This window comes from Pelodiscus sinensis, chromosome 4 (genome assembly GCF_052426305.1).
Source record: "Pelodiscus sinensis isolate ZL-2025 chromosome 4, ASM5242630v1, whole genome shotgun sequence".
In the NCBI taxonomy this organism is placed as follows: Eukaryota; Metazoa; Chordata; order Testudines; family Trionychidae; genus Pelodiscus; species Pelodiscus sinensis.
The window spans coordinates 136,275,006-136,293,980 of record NC_143055.1 but is presented as its reverse complement, the minus strand read 5'-3'; the positions used below and the strand labels follow the sequence as shown (position 1 = coordinate 136,293,980).

General features: G+C 40.7%; 1 protein-coding gene across 4 annotated transcripts in view; it reads left to right on the top strand.

Annotated features, from left to right (window-relative positions):
* TNKS (tankyrase) overlaps positions 1–18,975 on the top strand; it is a 127,259-nt gene that overhangs the window by 48,858 nt on the left and 59,426 nt on the right. For 3 of the 4 annotated variants that reach the window (XM_075929204.2, XM_075929203.2, XM_089778193.1), the window contains exons 4-6: positions 4,465–4,501; positions 5,345–5,420; positions 12,286–12,336. In XM_075929204.2, coding sequence (XP_075785319.2) covers positions 4,465–4,501; positions 5,345–5,420; positions 12,286–12,336 — 164 coding nt within the window. The remainder of the gene's footprint in view (positions 1–4,464; positions 4,502–5,344; positions 5,421–12,285; positions 12,337–18,975) is intronic. The other variant, XM_075929205.2, reaches the window with a different exon arrangement.

Genomic DNA, 18,975 nt, shown 5'->3' with positions numbered 1-18,975 from the left:
CCAAAGGTGTCTAACACAAAAATGCCAGATATGTTTCTGGAGGAAGGAGGGGTGAAGTGGAGGGCTGAGTGGGGAATAACAGGTCTGCTTATTCTCCCTCTCCCAGCTAGGGATGTAAAATTTCAATTATTTGGCTAATTGAATAGTCGGTGCAATTTGCACTAATTAGTCGATAAGGGCCCAAGGACTGTTGCTACACTTCAAAGGCGAAAGTGCTGCAGGGAGCACGGGGCCAGCTGGGGGCTCAGAGTTCCCAGCTGAACTCAGGCTCCATGTGGCACTGCTGCTTTGAAACACCGTGTGCATCCCGGGCCAGCTGGGTACTTCCAGCTGGCCCTGGGCTGCACACGGCATTTCAAAGCAGCAGCACAGGGTAAAGCCTGGGGCAGCCCCAGGTTCCACATGGTGCTGCCACTTTGAAGCACCCCCCGCTTCCTCTCCTCTTGCTGCCTCTTTCTGATAGTGGCAGCAAGGGGGCGGGGAGGAAGCGACTAGTCGACTAGCCTGTCGACTATCCGGTGCTTATCGGCTAGTCAACTAGTCGTTCACATCCCTACTCCCAGCTCCCTTCCCCTTGAGTCTTCCCACTGCTTGCTGCAGGTGTCAGTTGGGAGTACTAGAGCACAGACATACTGCACACTTGATTCTTCATGCTGAAATTTCAAAACCCCTACTTGAATGACTGTGATGATCATGTTTAGTTTGGTAAAGGAGGGATGGGAGGATATTTCTCTCCTCTGTGTGCTCCTGAAAACCTGGTGCAAATACTGGAACATTTTGGCAGAACAGCTTTCAGCCGCATTTCTGGCTTTCAACAGGGCATTGATCACAATTTCTCTGCCCACTCACCTCCTATGATCAACCTCATATCATGTTTTCTTTTCCACCTGCTTATGAGGAACATCTTGTCACTTCTGTATTATTATTGAACATGGCCAGAAGCTTGTTTTTGTTGGTCATGTCTGAGTCTTTTAATGTCATCTTCATCTACTTAATCCCTTTCCTGTGTAAACCACCTTCGAACAGCCAAATGGGAACAGAGTAAGATAAGCAAGTTCACCGTGAGTTCCCTGGACTAGATGGGATAAAACAGAGAAGTAATCTTAATTCCTAATTTCAAATGCTAGTTCACTCTGGGGAGTCGTGCGGCTCATCCATGCATTCTGCTTGCTGGCAGCCCTACGTATTGGTGGATTCACAAGGCTGTCAACTGAATTTCACTAATGTAGCAAAGTTTCACAATAATTCCAGCACATTATATATTTGTGTTTGCCAAATGCTGAGAAGAAACCTTGATGACTGGTTGGTCAAGGACAGCTCCAGATCCCAAATGCAGTCATGTTGCCTCCCTCCTGTCCATGTGCATGCTCTAGACCTGTTGGTGAACACAAAGAAGGCCCTCGTACTGCATCATGCACGATATCTATCTGGAGACTTATCACTTCCTGGGAAGCCTGAAATCTCTCATGGACTGCTTGAATTGAGACGTCTCTCCTCGAGAGGATGCTTCATGCAGAGGTCGCCCATGCAGTCTTCTGAGGGGAAAGGGGGCTCTCTGGGTTGACTTGTTTGCTACCAGGCAGCACTGCCACTGTCCCCTGTCCTTCAGACAAGGCCTGGGTGCAGGCTTTCTTTGAATGCCTTCTTCTTGTCCTGGATGGGGGATCTGCTCTATAGGTTTTCCCCATGTTCACTCATCAGCGAAGTCCTACAGAAAATCAAAAAGGACAGGTCATGGTCATCATAGCTGTCTCGTGGCCCTGTCAACACTGCTTCGGGAGCCTGTTGAGCCTGTGGCTGCTGCTGCTCCACCCAGACCTCCTGTCCCAGGACCGCAATGATCTTCATATCTCCGCACCTTGGGGCATGGATGCTGCATGGCTGAACCCAGAGGAATGGGCATTCACCAGGTCCTCTAGCTGACAAAGCTACATGACTAAATGGGCAAGGTTTGTGCATTGGGCAGCAGACCAAAGCATCTCCCCAATGGAGGCCCCAATCCAATCAATCCTAGATTACCTGCTTTATTTGAAAGATGGGTTGGCACTGTTCCCTCAAAGTACATCTGGTGGACATTTCCACCTTCCATCCCCTAGTGCAGAGGTTCCCAACCTTTTTCGGTTCCTGTACCCCTTTGGCTTTTAGTAAGCCTTCCCGTACCCCCTATTCAATATGAAAAGAAATAAATTATAGACTCTAGAATCCACAACTTTTTTCACTAACACTGCTACTTTTGGACTAGTTCAATTAGGATAATCTAGTTATTTACCAAATATTCCCTGTACCCCCTTGACAAGCTTCTCGTACTCCCGGGGGGGGGGATGCATACCCCCAGGTGGGGAACCCCTGCCCTAGTGCAAGGCCGCACAGTCTTCTTCCACAGCATGATGGGCAGATTCCTTAAGGGTCTAGAACTTCTCTTTCCCCCAGTCAGACCTCTGGTCCTGCCATGGGACCTGAACCTGATCCTGTCTAGGCTCATGGCCTCCTGTTTGAACCGCTGGCCATGTGCTTGTGGTCTCATTTGTTCTGGAAAGTAGCCTTCCTCATGGTAATAACATTGGGTTGGCATGTGTCTGAACTTTGAGCTTTGACTTAGTCTTACATAAGGACAAGGTTCAGTTCTGTCCATTTGTGGCCTTTCTATCAAAAGTGGTGTCAGCTTTTCATTTAGGCCAGATGTTTTCCTTCTGGTTCTCTGTCCCAAGGTCCACTCTTCTAATGGAAAGCTTCAGACGGGAAGCCGAGTTAGTCTGTAACTGGAAAAACTTAAAAAACAATGAATAGTCTAGCAGCACCTTAAAATCTAACAACTTATAGCCTAGTTCACACTGGTACTTTACAGCACTGTAACTTGCTTTTTAGAGAGAGAGTTTTTGCACACTCCTGAGCCAGAAAGTTACAGTGCTATAAAGTGCTGGTGTAGACTTAGCCTAGGAAACACCTTTGGGTGAATTTGAAGAGCAAGAGGGACACTTAGCCATGTTTTTTTGCAGCATTCAAATCTTCATTACAAGCATGTTTTTGTGAATGTCCCAAAATGAATCTAATCTTGTTTTCCTAAGTCTGGCAGCCAGCTTCAGAGTGTCTGTTGCTGTTTTTAATTTTGCAGCTAATGAGATTTGGTCTGTTATGCTGCTGCTATAAGCAGCCATGAAGCTGTGAAGAACTATGCCAGTTTCACTCTTTTGCTGGTTGGAAAAGCTTAAAGTGATGGCAGAATTAGACTCTGGCTATTGACAAGGAAACATGACCCAAGCACTTCGCCCAACAGTTAGGGTCTGGGTTGGGGAGCGAGAAAAAGAACTTTGCTCTTCGAGGCAACATTGATTGGCATCTTTCCACTTACCAGCCTAGAGTGGGATTTTCACAGGAGCTCATTGTTGGGCTGCTTGCATTGAAGTTAACAGGAGTTTCACCAGAGACTGGTTATAAATAAATGTGGATAGTAGGGTAGTGTAGATTTTTCAGTAGGGCCATCCTTTCCTACCTCACTCATATAGGAGAATGGCATATCCCATTTTTCAGATGTGCTTTTGGGTGGTTGTATTAATCCTTGGGTTCGAAGGAGTTTGGTACATTTTCCAAGCCTCGCATTAAATACTCCAGGAATATCCTACTTGTTGAGGGTGTTTAAAAATGAGTTTCTGAATTTTGAATCTCATTTCACTTAGATTTATGATTAACATGTATAGTTGTGATTTAGTTTTGCTGACTGTCCTTTTGTTTGCAGTTAAGTGCCAGAACAGCTCATCTTCACTGTGTGCTCTTTTCACTTCAGACATCAGGAGATTCGGTTTTTAAAGTGTATCACGGTTATTCATGTGATTTTTTTTTTTAATCTGATTTAAGAACATGCTTGTTGCAGTTAATTGCAAGTTTGAAACTACAACTTTGAGGATTTGTGCCCTTTTGGGTATATTTTATATTTGAAAAGTGTGTGATTTTCCTGAAATCTAGAGAAGTTCTGATTTTTGGAATTTCCTAAGCCATTATGAGCCATTGCTGTTTGTAAAGACATTGAACTTAAAACAAACTGCCTTTAAAAGGTACAAATTACCAGTTTCTAAGAGTCATAATTCCTTGCTTTGTCTTGAATGTATTACACTTTACAAGTATACTGTGTCATACTGACTGGGAAAGTGGGGGAGGGGACATTGTCTTCAGCTGGCTTGCTGTTATCAGAGGGAATGTGCTTCTGGACACAACATTTAGCATTCATTGGCTGTGTGAAGAAAGCCATTTCATCTGAGGATTGGACAAGAAGCTGCGTCAATTTGCTGCCCGTCTCCAAGGCACTGGTGATGCTGCCTTCACAAGCTGGCTAACGTCACAGCTCCATCACCCAGCGGGGTGTGGGCTTTTTTTCTTCTCTTCTGTTTTAATTCGGTATTTGCTTCCTACTGCATTTCTTAATCTGTTTTCTGCCAAATGCTAACAGCATGATATTTTGCAATCATTTAGGTGAATACAAGAAAGACGAACTCCTGGAAGCTGCTAGGTAAGTGCAGCTTAGAATACAAAGCATATTTTGGGGGTGGGAGGAGATGAGGAAAAGGGGCTTTCATAAATTGTAATGTTTTGTCATTCCTTTCTATGAACTGATGCAGATAAACCACTTCATTTCAATAAATAGCTTTGGATTTTACAGTCTATTGCGAATAGAACGTCTGTTTAATTGAAATCCCCTAATATGATTCTTAGGAGGTTAACATTAATTGAATTCTTGCTTTAAGCTGTTAGAAATCCTATTTACCATTTATTGATTGTCCTTTTTTGGAATAAATTTTGTATTGTTGGAGTACTTCCTTTTTCTCACTTTCTGAAAGCTTTATTTTCAAAATGTTTCCTACCAAAATGCAATCTACAGGAGCAAGAGTGAAAGGTGTGAAGTTCAATCTAAAATTCTAGAATGCTTTTATCCTTCTGTATCTTTCTGAAAGCTTATAAAACAGTTATTCTTACACTGTATTTTCCCTTTCAATAGTATTTTAAAATGTTTTTAGAAATACAGAGTTATTTGGCATGTGATTTGAAGAATAAGTTATTAACTACTAATTCAGAAAATGGCTTTCAGCATCAGTAAAACCAGCTAACAAAAAGATTCTATTATAGGGCTGTAAGAAAAATATATTTAAATTTTTTTTGCATGATTGACTGTAGATTTAATAGCAAGTAGAAGAATATTCTGTATTTCATCAGCTGTTCTAAAACATTTGAGATGTTTTGAAAACTGACATTTTCTACTCTGCTTTGAAGAATAGCAATATACACTACATAAATATGAAAATTCTTATAAAATCTTTTATAAAAGGACATGTCTTTTCTCCCCCGGCCTTTGCAGGAGTGGTAATGAAGAAAAACTAATGGCTTTGTTGACTCCTTTAAATGTGAACTGCCATGCGAGTGATGGGCGAAAAGTAAGATAATATCTATTTAATATTTTTAGATTTTGAGAGGTACATTTAAACACACTGTGAAGATGGGATATTTAAATCTGGGCACAGTATATGGCTGACTTCTAAATGTTGTATTTTCACCACGAAATTAAATGCTGCCATACTTGGTACTGGCAGTTGTGACAGACGGCCGAAGCCAGCGGACTATAGATTGCGAGGGTGCCTTTTCTTTTAAATATCAGATACTGTGTTGTATAGAAAAATTAGATGGCAGCATCTTCAATAATAAGAACAAACTGTACCATTTTAGGCTGTTAATAAAATAGCTAAAGGAACAGAAGACAGTGTACTGTCTATGTACTACACTGGGGTTCTCAAATTGGAGTGTGTGATTCTTCCCCCCTCCCCCAGGGGATTTCAAGGTTATTATATGGGGGTGGGTCCTGAGCTGTCAGCCTCCACCCCCAAATCCAGTTACAGCGCCAGCATTTATAATAGTATAAAATATTATAAAAAGGTGCTTTTAAATAGTAAGTGGGGGTAGCACTAAGAGGTCTGCTGTGTGAAATGAATCACCAGTAGAAAAGTTTGAGAACCACTTTTTTTTTTTTGGTGGTGGTGGTGGGTAGGTTCTTCGGTAGAGGAAGTTGGCTCTCATAGGCCTCATACCTTGCCAGTTAAAACTGACAACACATCAATGAGATTAGCACTGGCTGAATTTTCTTAACTTTGACATGCATTGTTGGTTTAACTGTAGTTTAATTTATTAGGAATGCCGAGTGAAAGAAAATAAGGATTCTTTGGAATTAAAGGAAGGGAAGAACGTGTACAACAAAGGCAGAATGTTGGCAAGATTTTTAGGATATGTTTATGTAAAATTACATAACATGCATCTGGCTACTTAAGCAAAGAAATTAATGTCCGTAGGGTTTTGTGATTTATGATGGTAGACATTCTTATTAACAGACATGGATTTGTTTAGCTTTCTAGGCTTATAGACTTTAGTGGCAATTTTTAAGTGTGTGCTGGAATTTTCTTAATACACGTAGATTAGAAAATATCTCTCTCAATTGTAAATCACACTCTCAAGAGTTTGAGTTGATCCAGTAGATAGGTATTTCACACCGAAAAGCATGTGTGTTAAATTCTTACTCTTCTTAAAAATATTTTCAATGCAATGATTTTTTTTGAAGTATAATGAAACTGCTGACTCATCCACAGCTAGGGTAAATCGGCACAGCTCCATTAAAGCCAATGGAAGTATGCTGATTTACACTAACCAAGAATCTGGCCCACTTTATTCATAGGGAAAATTTCCCTTGCCTTAACACTGGAGAATGCCTGCTTTTTCGCTGCTAGGTTCTGCTTTGTTTGTCAAAATGTGCTGACAGACCTTTACCGGCATCAGTATGATTAATGTTTGCTTAAATGAAACTAGTAACTTTTTGATGGAAAAATTTTAAATATCTTTGAATTGTAATATCTAGACACATAAATAAATCTAGCGTTTCACTTCTGCAATCAGTATTTTAAATGTTAAAGGTTGTTGTCAATAATTGAGCCCTTCTGAATCTTGATAGAACAAAGTACTTACATAATTAAATTTAAGACCCACGAAAAAAGAGCAATGCAGTGTTTTGTCCTGATAGAGGAGTATATATGATGTACTCCCTGTGTGTTTGTTATAACAATATAGCTAACACACAAGTTGTGTTTTTTAGAAAGGTAAGGCAGTCCTGTTCAGATGAAGTACTATTTAAATATTTATAATATACTGTTTTGTCATAGTTAAGTAAGAAGGCACACAACTCAGCAACACATTTCTGGTTGAGCAGTAGGGCCCCACCACTACTGATGTGAGGCAAAAGGTAGGATTGCAACTTTGTCAACCAGACCCAATGATCCCTCAGAAATATGCTGACTAGAATTTTCGTTGTGCTGAAATAAAAATTAGACATAAGGAAAAAGGAAAAAAATTAGTTACTAGGCATCATTGAATCATTGAGACAGCACTTGAGTTAACACCAAAGCTTAATTTAAGTCCAAGGTTCAGAAAGCGTATCACACAATTAGAATTAAACAATGCTGACATTTAGAGAATGAATTGGTTTGTGTGTTTGTCCAATACTTGTCAGTAACTGAGCTGGTTACTAAATGCATTCTAAACAAGGAGGTGGTTTGCCTTCAGGTAAGGTAAGGTGGTTCTGTTAATTGTTACAGCCATGTCCTTTCTGTAGTATTAGTCAGTATCTTAAAACTGTATAGAGCCAAATCTCTTTGCTAAATAAATTGAATCCACTTACCCACAGACAAGTCTATTTTGGCATTTGGATATTTATATCTTGGATATTTATTTTTTTCCAGTATTAATGTGCAGATTGGAAATGCATGTGGAAGGCATTTTTAATAAGTACAGTGCTGTTCAGCTGAAAGTATTGTATTAGTAAGTTGTGGGGTTAGGGCCCTTTAATAATGCAAGACTATTTTGTGGGACTTATGAAGAAGTTCAGATTAATGTTTAGATGAGCCTGTGATGCAAAGAATTACAGTGGATAGAGTCTCAGCTGATGTATATTGCAGTAGCTACATTGACTCCAGTTGATGTACACCAGCTGAGGATCCAGCACAATATTTTTTAAAATGTTTTGCTGTATAGTTAGACTGGTTTGTCATTCCTTCATGTTCATTTTCAGGAGAAAAACACCTCTTGTGCATTTCTCTGATATTAACATGTTTAATGCTCCATCTCTGTACTATATAGACATCAGTTTAATTGTAAATGAGTATAGTTATGCTAACCTCTATATATTTGTTTATTTTTATTTTTATATAACAAAAATATCAATAGATTTCATACAATGTGCTTTTCGATTTTCAAAATCTGCAAACTGATTGTGGCTTCAGAACTACTACTTACGTTTTCCCAAACGTTTTTCCTCTAGCCGTGGTCAGGATTCACATTAATGCTTTTTATAGTTTTAGAGTTTACTCATTTGTTGTCTGTATATTTTTATGCCCCATAGACTAGGGATGTTAAAATGTGGTTAATTTACTAACTGAGCAGTCGATAGAATTTTTATTGATTGGTCGATAAGGGAAGGCAGCCCGGCTCAGTCCTGGCTTATGCTGGGACCAGGACCAAACCCTACTGCAGCTCCACAATTGAAAAGGCAGTAGGAGCCGGACGGATGGCCCCAACGCTATATGAAACAGTGCTTGAACCCTCTTTTTGTTCCCTTCTCTCTCCCCCTCCCTGACCCCCAGCTGGCCACATGGCCCAAACTTGTATATGTGTGGAGCTCCTGCTCTTTGATTAGGTCCATAGACAATACTACTATTACTTCTGTTTGTCCAACCCTGACCTAGGCCTACTGTATTACATTGCCCTGAGTATTCAGTGATAAGATCTGAAACAGTTGCATTGTTGTGCAAAGGTCAGATGTACTAGAATGAAATCTGTTGCCTATGAGCACTGTTCTGGTAGCGAACAGTGAATACTTCCATGGATATTAGAGGTGGAAGAATCCAGCTCTCAGGCCATCCCTCTACAATTGTGGGATCATTCCACACATTGAGTGTTTTGTCCAGTCTAGTTTTAAATATCAAAAGAGATGGGACCTCCCTACTTTTCTTTCCTTGGGGAAGTTCTTCGATAGCTCTTACTGTCTGGAAGAATGTACTAAAACTTGGATACATTTTTCCTTTCCGTAATCTTACCCCCTTAGACCTAGATAGACCTTCCTTAAACCCTGGAGTTGCTCCAGTGCTACCTCTGCTGCCATGGTGTTTTACTCCACTGAGGTATATAGACTATAACTTATGTGCCCTTCAATCTTCACATAGCCAAGCTTGTAAGGGTTTAAAATTAAAAATGTAGAATCATTCCCAGCTCTTCCACATCTGTCTACCTCGAATATGAATTCAGTGTTCAGGTGTGATCGCGTCAGAGTCCTGTAAACAGGGATTTTCCTTCTGTCTTCCCATGGTGTGGTGCTTCAGAATCACCGTTACTTATTGACCTAGGGGAGCACTTGCATATGCTTCTAGGAGATAAATCCTTTGTGAAGCTGCGGGTTTTCTGGCCTGTGTGTCACAGTTCTGGCTGCACTTTCTCCTGAAATTATTTAGCTGCAGAGAAGCAGGCCTGGCCAAAGAGTTTGCGGGGCCCATCGCAGTCAGGACAGCGAGCGAGTGGCCAGGTGGGCGCGGCTGGGAGCTGGGCAGTGCAAGGCCCTGAATATGCGGGGCCCAAAGCGATTGCCTTGCTTATCTTGCCCAAAGGTAGGGCTGCCAGGTGTTCGGTTTTGAACTGGACAGTCCAGTATTTGAGCTTTCTGTTCGGGGAAAAAAATAAGATGGAATGTAGATTGTGATGTAATGTCAAGTGAGTCTGGTATTTTTGATGAAACCATCTGGCAACCCTACCCAAAGGCTGGGCCTGCAGGGAAGGTTCTGGTGGTTTTAGGGTTGCCAGGTGTCTGGTTTTGAATCAGACAGTCCAGTATTTGAGCTTTCTGTCCAGAAAAGAAATAGAGAAAATACCAGACATATAAAATGTCCAGTATTTTCTAATTAGGTAAATTTTATTATTATTAGGAGTATCAGTACGTAGTTGCGAACTGCCTGGCTGGATTCCGCCAGCCAGTTCTTCCCCACCCCCCAGATCTCCCCCAGCCAGCTCCGCTCCCCATAACCTCCTCCCGGCCAGCCCTGTTTCCCTGGCTGGTCCTCCATCTCCCCCCGCCAACCCTGCTTCCCCCCTGCCCCGCCCCGTCTGAGATCAAGTGTGTCCGGTATTTTTTTTGAAGCCACCTGGTAACTCTAGGTGGTTTGGGTGGTGGTGGTGGTGGGGGGGGGGGAAGACAGGTGGGGGTCACATGCAAATTTTTCACTTTGTTCTTCCTACAGGATAAAGGAATGATAAAAAGTATGAGCACTCCCCTCTTCTTTCTTTACGTAGTTAGACTCCTACTGTCTTGATCTCTTTCAGCTCTCACCAGAGATGACAATTCTAAAATTAAATCAGCATTTTGTTCAGATCTAGATGTTTTGGGGACTATATATTACTGGTTGTAAAGCACCATGGGAGGTTTTTAGTAGTAATTGTTATGAATTTGACCAGATTAAAATTATTCCATTCAACAGCATGTTAAGTATTGCTTGCGGTGTTCTGAAGATAATGTGATTTCGATTAAGTTAAATTTAACTAAATTTAAATTACCGCTGGTAAATGCAATTTATATGGTAAACTTGAAAACAGATTTACCAGTCAGAAGACAATATAATAAGGATTGTTTTAGTCCTATGCTGATATCTGCCTCAGTGACCTAAAGTTAATTTGCAGGTCTAATCTCAATATTTAAACTTAATTCACAGTTGAGTGAGAAATGTGTTCTTTGCTCAGTTTTCAAATTTTGTAGTTGTTAGAAGTTGCCTTTTTTTATTCTACTCATAACTTACAGAAATTAGTTTAACTCAATCGCTAGTGGTTCAGTCTTTGGAGTTTGTACTATTACTGTTTGTCCATTTACATTCAACAGCAAGACTTAACTTGATTTCATGGAGCTGCTTTTAGAAATTTGTCCTTACAGGGGTACGTCAACCATGGAATTAGACAGCACATGACTGCTATAAAATTACTGGGGGGGGTGCGGGGGGCGGAAATGGTGCAGTTTGTGGCTGAATACCATGTCTCTGTTAACTCTCTTCTAGTGACACAGAATCTAATGCCATTTCTTAGATTTCTTTGCCTCTTTGTACAGCACTTATCATAGCGAAGCCTCAAACCTGAGTGGAGCCTCTGGGCACCAGAGTATAAATATTAAAGAATGATACTCTCGTTGATATTAGGAATTTAAATTTCTCAAAGTAACACTCATTTCATTATTTTATTGTGATTGTATTTAGCCTTCCAAGCCCTGTTGTGCTAGGCAGGTGCAAATGCATTACAACGAGGAGCTCATTGCTCTGGAGAGTTTGCAAACTAAGTATGGGGGGCAAGAGACAACAGTTGGATCCATTATTGCAACGTATTTCCTGTAGTCTAACTCTTCAAACTGCTAGATAAAAATAAGCATGTGTGTAGTGTAAAGGTTCAGGGATGTCTGCTATAGATTTGTAGCATGGTACCAACTTGTTTCCTCATTCTCGTCAATCAGCATAATACAGTGACCGTAAGAGGTGCTCTGCCTGCATTTGTAATGTGCTCCTGATACACTCTCGTGAGTGATGTGGTTTGGTTTATAAAAGGCTGTAACAGAGCAGGGTCACATAGGCCCAGGCCTGTACCATGAATTCTAAATCATGGAGGAGAAGTTTACCAAATTCAGTCATCTTGTCAGGAATCAGGATATCTTTCAGAGTAGTCAGCTGTATGTAAACTGTGACACTGAGATCTTTTATCTGATTAGAAATCCCACTGTGAATCCCATAATTCAAAGAGAGAGGAACATGCAATGCTTTGGGTGAGCTTCTACCACACACTCAATAAGTGCGAAGTATTATTATTACTGCTGTTCTCTGCAGGCAGTACATTCTGATGTGAATAAAGGTAACTTGTAACACACGATGAAAAATGAGTGAGAATTTTGCACCACTGGTTGCATTTTGTAAATGTGTCAGACTTGCAGACAGTATGGAAGGTGGGAAAACTGCATGTATAAAATGTAGTATTTCCTCTTCTCCCTTCCTTTAGAAAACTAAATTGATTATTTTGTTAATGTACACAGTAAAATCCATGGTATGGCAGCAAAGAAGAAAATTGGGCCTAATCCTTTTTCTTTATGATTTGTATACTGCAGTCCTGAAAAGTGTGGGATCTCTGAGATTTTCTGCATAGTTTCTACATAGGAAATTTGAATCTTCTCTATTCTGTTTTTCCTGAAAGATTGTATGGACAACTGTAGAACCAGTAGGATTACAGCATCCAAAACATCATGTAAGTGAACCAGAATCACAGAAAAAGAACATGATTTTTATTCACTGTTCAAAACTCTGGCTTGTTTACTATTGACTATAAATGTCTGAAACACAAGGAGCAAAATGGTTCTCGCTGAGGTTTCGCCATTCCTGCTCCTTCACTTAAGAGATGAACACTCACAATTCAAGTCTGAGACCTCCAAGAAGCTCTCTAGCGAAACCAGCAAAAACCAAGCTTGAACTCCAGGATAATCCTTACATAAATAGCAGGCAGTACACTTTTCCTCTTTTCTTAGGGGCTTCAAATTGTTTGTATACCCTAGAAGAGCAAAAAGGAGTCTAAATCCCTTCTCTTTCCTCTTCCCTTTCTTTGTTGGCCAGTGTTACCAAAGGAGGGAAAAGTACATTTCTGTTATTTGAGTGCTATCTTCTATTGGTAAGATGTCTCCCTTAAGTCAGTGGCACAAGTTAGAGCAGCAGCCAAAACTTGTTTTGCGTGTTAGTTGTGTCTCAAAATCAGGGAGCAGGTATATCCCTTACCATAGGCCTATCCTTAGTGTTTTATGAGAAAGAGTTGAATTCCAGGCACATCCTGCTTTCCTGGCACAACCAAACCCTGAACTTGCTTTAAGTTATCATAAGAGGAAGCTGCTTAGCAAATTTGGCAGTCCTAGCTCTTACCATTTATGAGGTAACAAACGGACTCATAGACAAACAGATGTACAAACCCTTTCAAATATATGTTAGATTAAAACCCAGGATCCGTGAAGATAGGCCAAATCTTAAAATATTTAGAATCACAAAAATTGTGTTATAGCTGAAAACCTACCACTTGAAACTTAATGCTTTAACTGTGGAACAGCATTTTTAATGTTAAAATACATTATTTTCTCTCCAGCAAAATCGAAAGTACAAAGAGAGACCACATCAGCATGGAATTCTGTGGACTCACCCTGTATAAAATGATAGAGATTTTAAATAGTAGTCTAAAAGTGTTAGGACTTCAGGCCAACTGGCTGTGATCTAGAAAAAAAGCTGTGTGTTACAATTACTGTAGAACACAGCAGTGATGAAAGTTTTGTTGCAGAAAGTAAAAAAGAAGGTAATTTCTTTTGTGATTAAAAGCAATTGCTGCAGCAGTTCAGTTGCTGATTATTGAAGATAATGTCCGTTTTAGAATAGTGTGGAACAGTGAAGCTATCATTTTCCCTTTGTTGCCAGCATTTTAACTAGCTAGACCAAAAATAAAATGCACATAGATGGAAAATAACTTTTGTTCAAGGTAGAGCTGCTTCTAGTAATCAGTATATTATCACTGCAGTATATTATCACTGCATGATGCTCCTTCCAGATTTGTTCCTGCAATACTAACTAGAATAGAAACGGCATATCAATGTAATATTTAGGTTGAGAGAGGGAGGAAGAAAAACTGTCTGCTGAATCATGATAAAACATAGGGATCTTATTTTGCAGACACTCGTCCATATATTTAATTTTATCTAAATGGCTTTAATGGAACTGCTCAAAGTTACTGCGATATGAAGATATTTTCAGGATCAGACCCTGTACAGTAATTAATAATCCTCCTTTTTTAACTGTTAAATACATAGCCAGTTAGATTTTAAACTCACATTGTTTCAGAAGTATTAGTGTTGTAATAAGGTGTTATTTCAAACACTGACATTAATATTATGGGACATGTATAATTATTTAATAACCTCGGGTTTAAAATACTTATTTTCTAAAGATTCTGTCTTCTAGGATTCACTCTTACATTCCTGGTTCCCCAGTGTAAGGTGGGCAGAAATTCATGAGCTCTTGAAATAAATTGGCCCCCAGGGATGGCGTGAGAGCTAGCTTCTGATGGATGTTGTGTGCCATATTTTGAGTTTATCTGCTACTCCTAGAACCTTCCAGTAAGTTCCTTCCTCCCACGTGAGGCAAAGATTCTTCTCACAAGACTGAACCACTCTTATGATCCTTCAGATCCTTATTTTGCTGGCCAGATTTGAAAGCATGATGCATCTTTTTCTCTCTGTTCTGCCTTTCAGTGAGGTCTGAGGTAGATTTTAAATTCTGTTTGTTTAGCACTTTGGTCCCTTTGCTTCACTATGTCTATTGGTGCCGTGCTCTGGTGCTGCAGTACTTCTTTCAGCTAGCACTTGGGTGCACTAGTCCCAGTGTTTCTAGCATTTCAGTATGTACGTTGACAGCATGCCAGTGTGTCCCCAGGGCCTGTGTTTCTAGCCTTTGAACCTGTGCTGGCATTTTGGCTAGAGTACGCTGGAAAATGGAAATTCCTGTTCAGGAGGAAATTCTGAAATAAAAAAATCACTCTGAAATGGACTGGCATGTTAACATGTCCAGTGACAGAAGAATTCATAATGCTTATTTTGAAAAATTCAAAGTGACGTTTTGACCTGTTGGAAACATTTTTAAGGCTACTCCATCTGCCTCGAATCCCATGGCTCCCTGCCATGCTGGCAACTTGGAGAGCCTGAAAGCTAAGACATATGGGTTACTGATGAGCCTAGTAGTCAGATATCTGGAAGGCCAGTCTTCTTAGCAGTCTACCATTTGGGCTGCTGGGAAGTGGGAAAGCCACAAGAAAATCACATTTCCAGCAAATTCAAAATGTTCCTGTGGAAAACTTAGATTTTTGTAGAACATGAAATATCTGTTAGAAAATCATTCCAGTGGAAAATTCACAACCAGCTAGAGATGTGGCACTTGTGGGCTTGATTTTTGGTGCCGGGCACCTATTTTATCCATCTTCTGTTTCATTTCAGAGTGAGCCATGGACAGAAATCTAAAGACTTCAGGGAACTCCTGATGACTCTGACCTATAGAGAAGTCATCATCCAATTGATTTCTGGCAGAAATATACAAAGATCACCCTCCCTCCTAATGTACATCACACAAGTCTCAGTGGTAAATAGAGAAGTGACAAGAAGCATTTTACATAGTTGATCATTTCAGCACTAGCTTTGCCAGCCTTCATTGAAAGGCTAAGCAATTCTATTGCTTGCTGTGCTTTCAGAGCCAGCCAGCTTCAGCTTCATCAGCACAATGAAGGGCTATAAGGCCACCATGAAATCTTGTTGGTTGACACTCACAGCAACATGTGCCATTGACTGATGGAGGTCACAGTGACTAAGTGATTGGTCGTGTAGCCCCCTCTTGTCCAGATTGACTGCACATTTAGGAACCTATTCAGCAGAGTCCTAAGGTGACCTGGCAGGTCAAATCCAGGTGGTTGAATGGTTGGATCAGTACAAAGAAACCATTCCAAACATCTTTAATCAACAGTTCATCATACCCTAGGGTTGTTGCTGAGTGATTCCAAACTAGTCGTTGAAATCCCAGTGGATGCCTTGACCTAAGAGACTGAAAATGCCTGTGTACAATGGGAGACCTGGATTGTCATGTAACTTTTCTGTCAGTCTGGCTGTAGACTGCGATGAGTGCATGGAGAGGCTATGTTGCTCAGTGCGGGTAGCCACAGGATAGGAGTGGGTACATGTTCAAGTTCAGTTTGATGTCAGCCAATTTAGCGTGAGGCAAATGTCACCAGTTGGATGCAGAATTACACGGAGGAAGGGCTCTGGTACTGTGCTGATGTGCAAGATGTCTGTGCATCTGTGCCCCTGGCCGAACCAGCTAATTAGATTATTCCTGGTCCTGACCTGAGCAGCAGTTTTATTTTTAAATGGTTGTGGAAACTGAGGAGTGTAACCAAGGAAGGCTTGTTTTGCCTCATCTTTGTCATTTTCCATGGGGAAGAGATGTAACTCATGTTTAGCGCTTGCACTTCTATCCTGTCTCTGGTGTAATGGTCCTGGCATCTCTGAAGTCAGTGAATCCCCTGCCTGTGTGGCTTTCAGCAGCTGCATCGCTCCTTGACCTCTGTAGGAACTTGGGCCTTGTGTCTGGGTCTCAACCTCTCTGGCCTCTGGGGCCTCAGCAGTTCCCAGACTGGAATCTGCAGTAGGCGTCTCCTTCAATGGTAACTAGCTCCAAATGAGTTGGGCTGCTCCCTTTTATACCTGGTCTCCAGCTGGAGCATGTCCAGGAGGCAGAGGAGGCATAATCTTCTCAGCCCAAAAGAGTAGAGTTAATCTTTGTTTTACCAGTGTCAGACAAGCTCACTCCATCACAGTACCCCACAGTGCCTGGTTTGAAGTAAAAGTTCAACAGTGTCCACCAACCATTCTGGGAAAGCTCTTGAAAGTTTTACCAGATGATGGGTGTGCAGAACTGTACCAAAGGCCATTGTCAAGTCCAAGAAAACCGCTCCTGTCTTCAGGTGCTGTTGAAACCCATATTCTGTATATGTAGTGAGGGCTGGGACTTGGTCACCTGTGGGTTGACCCTCCTGGAAGCCACTTTGGTTGATGCTGAACATTATCTCTCCCTCTGAGGATATGGCTGGAGGATAAGCCACTCCAGGCCTTTCACAGTGATAGGTATCAGAGAAATCGATTGGTAGCTTGCCACATTGTGTGGGTCCTCTCTAAAATTTAGAAGGATGATCATTTTTGACACCTTCTCAATCCTTGACAAGTAACTAATTAACAGCCCAAGTCAGGATTTGGGCTCGCCATTTACAGGCGTTAATCCAAGGTGTTTCAAGAACTATTGTATCCCACCTTCATTCTGGATTCGATGTTGCTGAGTTCAGTGTCTAATTCAAGGCTTGTGAATGGGGCCATGCCCTGAGAAAGCATAGTCTGCATGCCGCTATTCATCATGTTATGAGCTTATTCAAGGGAACTTTGCAACTTCAAGCAAGTGGCTAGTGAGTTGGTTTGGAATGACAGGAGAACAGGGCAATACTGGTAGGTGGAAGGCTAGCTAATGGTTAATTTGCACAGTTCAAATACCTTTGTTTGATGGTCAGGAAGCAACTAGAGGGTATTCCAAAACCTTAAAAATAACCAATAGTCTAGTAGCACCTTAAAGACTAACAAAAGACCTAAATGGTATCATGAGCTTTCGTGGCCACAGCCCACTTCTTGAGATGACTGGAAATCTGTTTTGTTAGTCTTTAAGGTGCTACTAGACTATTGGTTATTTTTTTAAGTTTTTCCTGTTAGTCTGTAACTCGGCTACCCTTCTTAAGTCCTAGAAATCGGTTTGCCTTTGTTTATTGCAAATACAGTTTTGTAAGTACACACATGATGATAAGGTTAAGTGAAAAAAAATCCACCTCTTACATGTCTTTACTTAAATCATTGCCTGCTTCTCAGACTCCCAGGCAGCTCATTTTTTTTAAATATTAAAGTAAAAAAAAATCTATTGTAGTACAAATCTGGTGTATAAAAACTGGCATTGATTGTCATCCTGTGTACAGTGATCTCTGCTGAAATGTTTGCTACCCACTTTTCCTGGCTTACAGAAACCACAACACTCTAAACTACAAGGATCTTACAGAAGCATTTACTTTTGTTTTATAAAGTAGAGCTACACCCTTTCAATTAGCCTAGCCATTAGAGAATGGCTTATGTGCAGCAAAAATGTTTGCAATTCTCCGGTATATGGTAATACATATGTAATTATACTTCTGTGAAGTAAGTGTAATCTAGGAATTCCTAACTGTAGGCCATTTGGCCGGCTTCCATTGGAAAGCATTGGGGAGATAGTGAATTCAGAGTACAATTAAGAAGTCGTTTTCTGGAAGTATAACTGTTAGACTGAGATGAACATGTAGGAGGCAAAGTACAATATATAATATTGTTGCTTATTTACATGATAGCTGATTTCTAGTCTTCAGACTCTGTAGGAACAATCCATCCGTTTCACATAGTAGTCCATTTACTGCAATATTTACTGCTACTTTCTGTGAGCCTAGCAATTTGTGTAATGATCAGGTTCTGTAGTGTTAAACCTGTCCAACACATTATCAATAAACTATAGCCTATACTGGAACATGATCCTAACTCCGAGAGGCTCTAGGAGACAGACCCATAGTGTCCTATAGACAACCACCTAACCTCAAGATGATTCTTACCAATAACCACAGGACATACCACACTAATACCAATCCTGGTACCTTCCCTTGCAACAAACCCCGTTGCCAGCTTTGTCCACATATTCACCCTGCTGATACCATCATTGGACCTAACCAAGTGAATTATAAGATCAAGAACACCTATTCCTGTGCATCTAGAAATATAATCTATGCTATCATGTGCCAAAAGTGTCCGTCTGCTATGTACATTGGACAAACGTCTCAGACACTTCGCCAAAGGATCAATGCCCACAAAACAGATATTAGACAGGATCACAAAGAAAAACCAATTTCTTGCCATTTCAATCAGAAAGGACATTGTCTCAATGACTTAATTACCTGCATCCTCTTCAAAAGCCTTTCAAGAATACTCTTGAAAGAGAATCCTCTGAACTGTCATTCATGCTCAAATTCGACAGTTTACGCTTAGGTTTGAACAAAGACTCTAATTACCTTACCCATTACAAAGATAGCTTCCCCAATTATCACCTCTAATATCATTAGCTTACAGACGTTTACTTCCCCCTCCTCCCCCCACTCCCCTTCTGTTCTGAAATTTGATTTGTCCTTTTCATATGTGTTCATTTTTTTAAATTGTATCCTTTGGTATATATGGTTGTGACAATTTTCTTCCACTATTTGATCTGA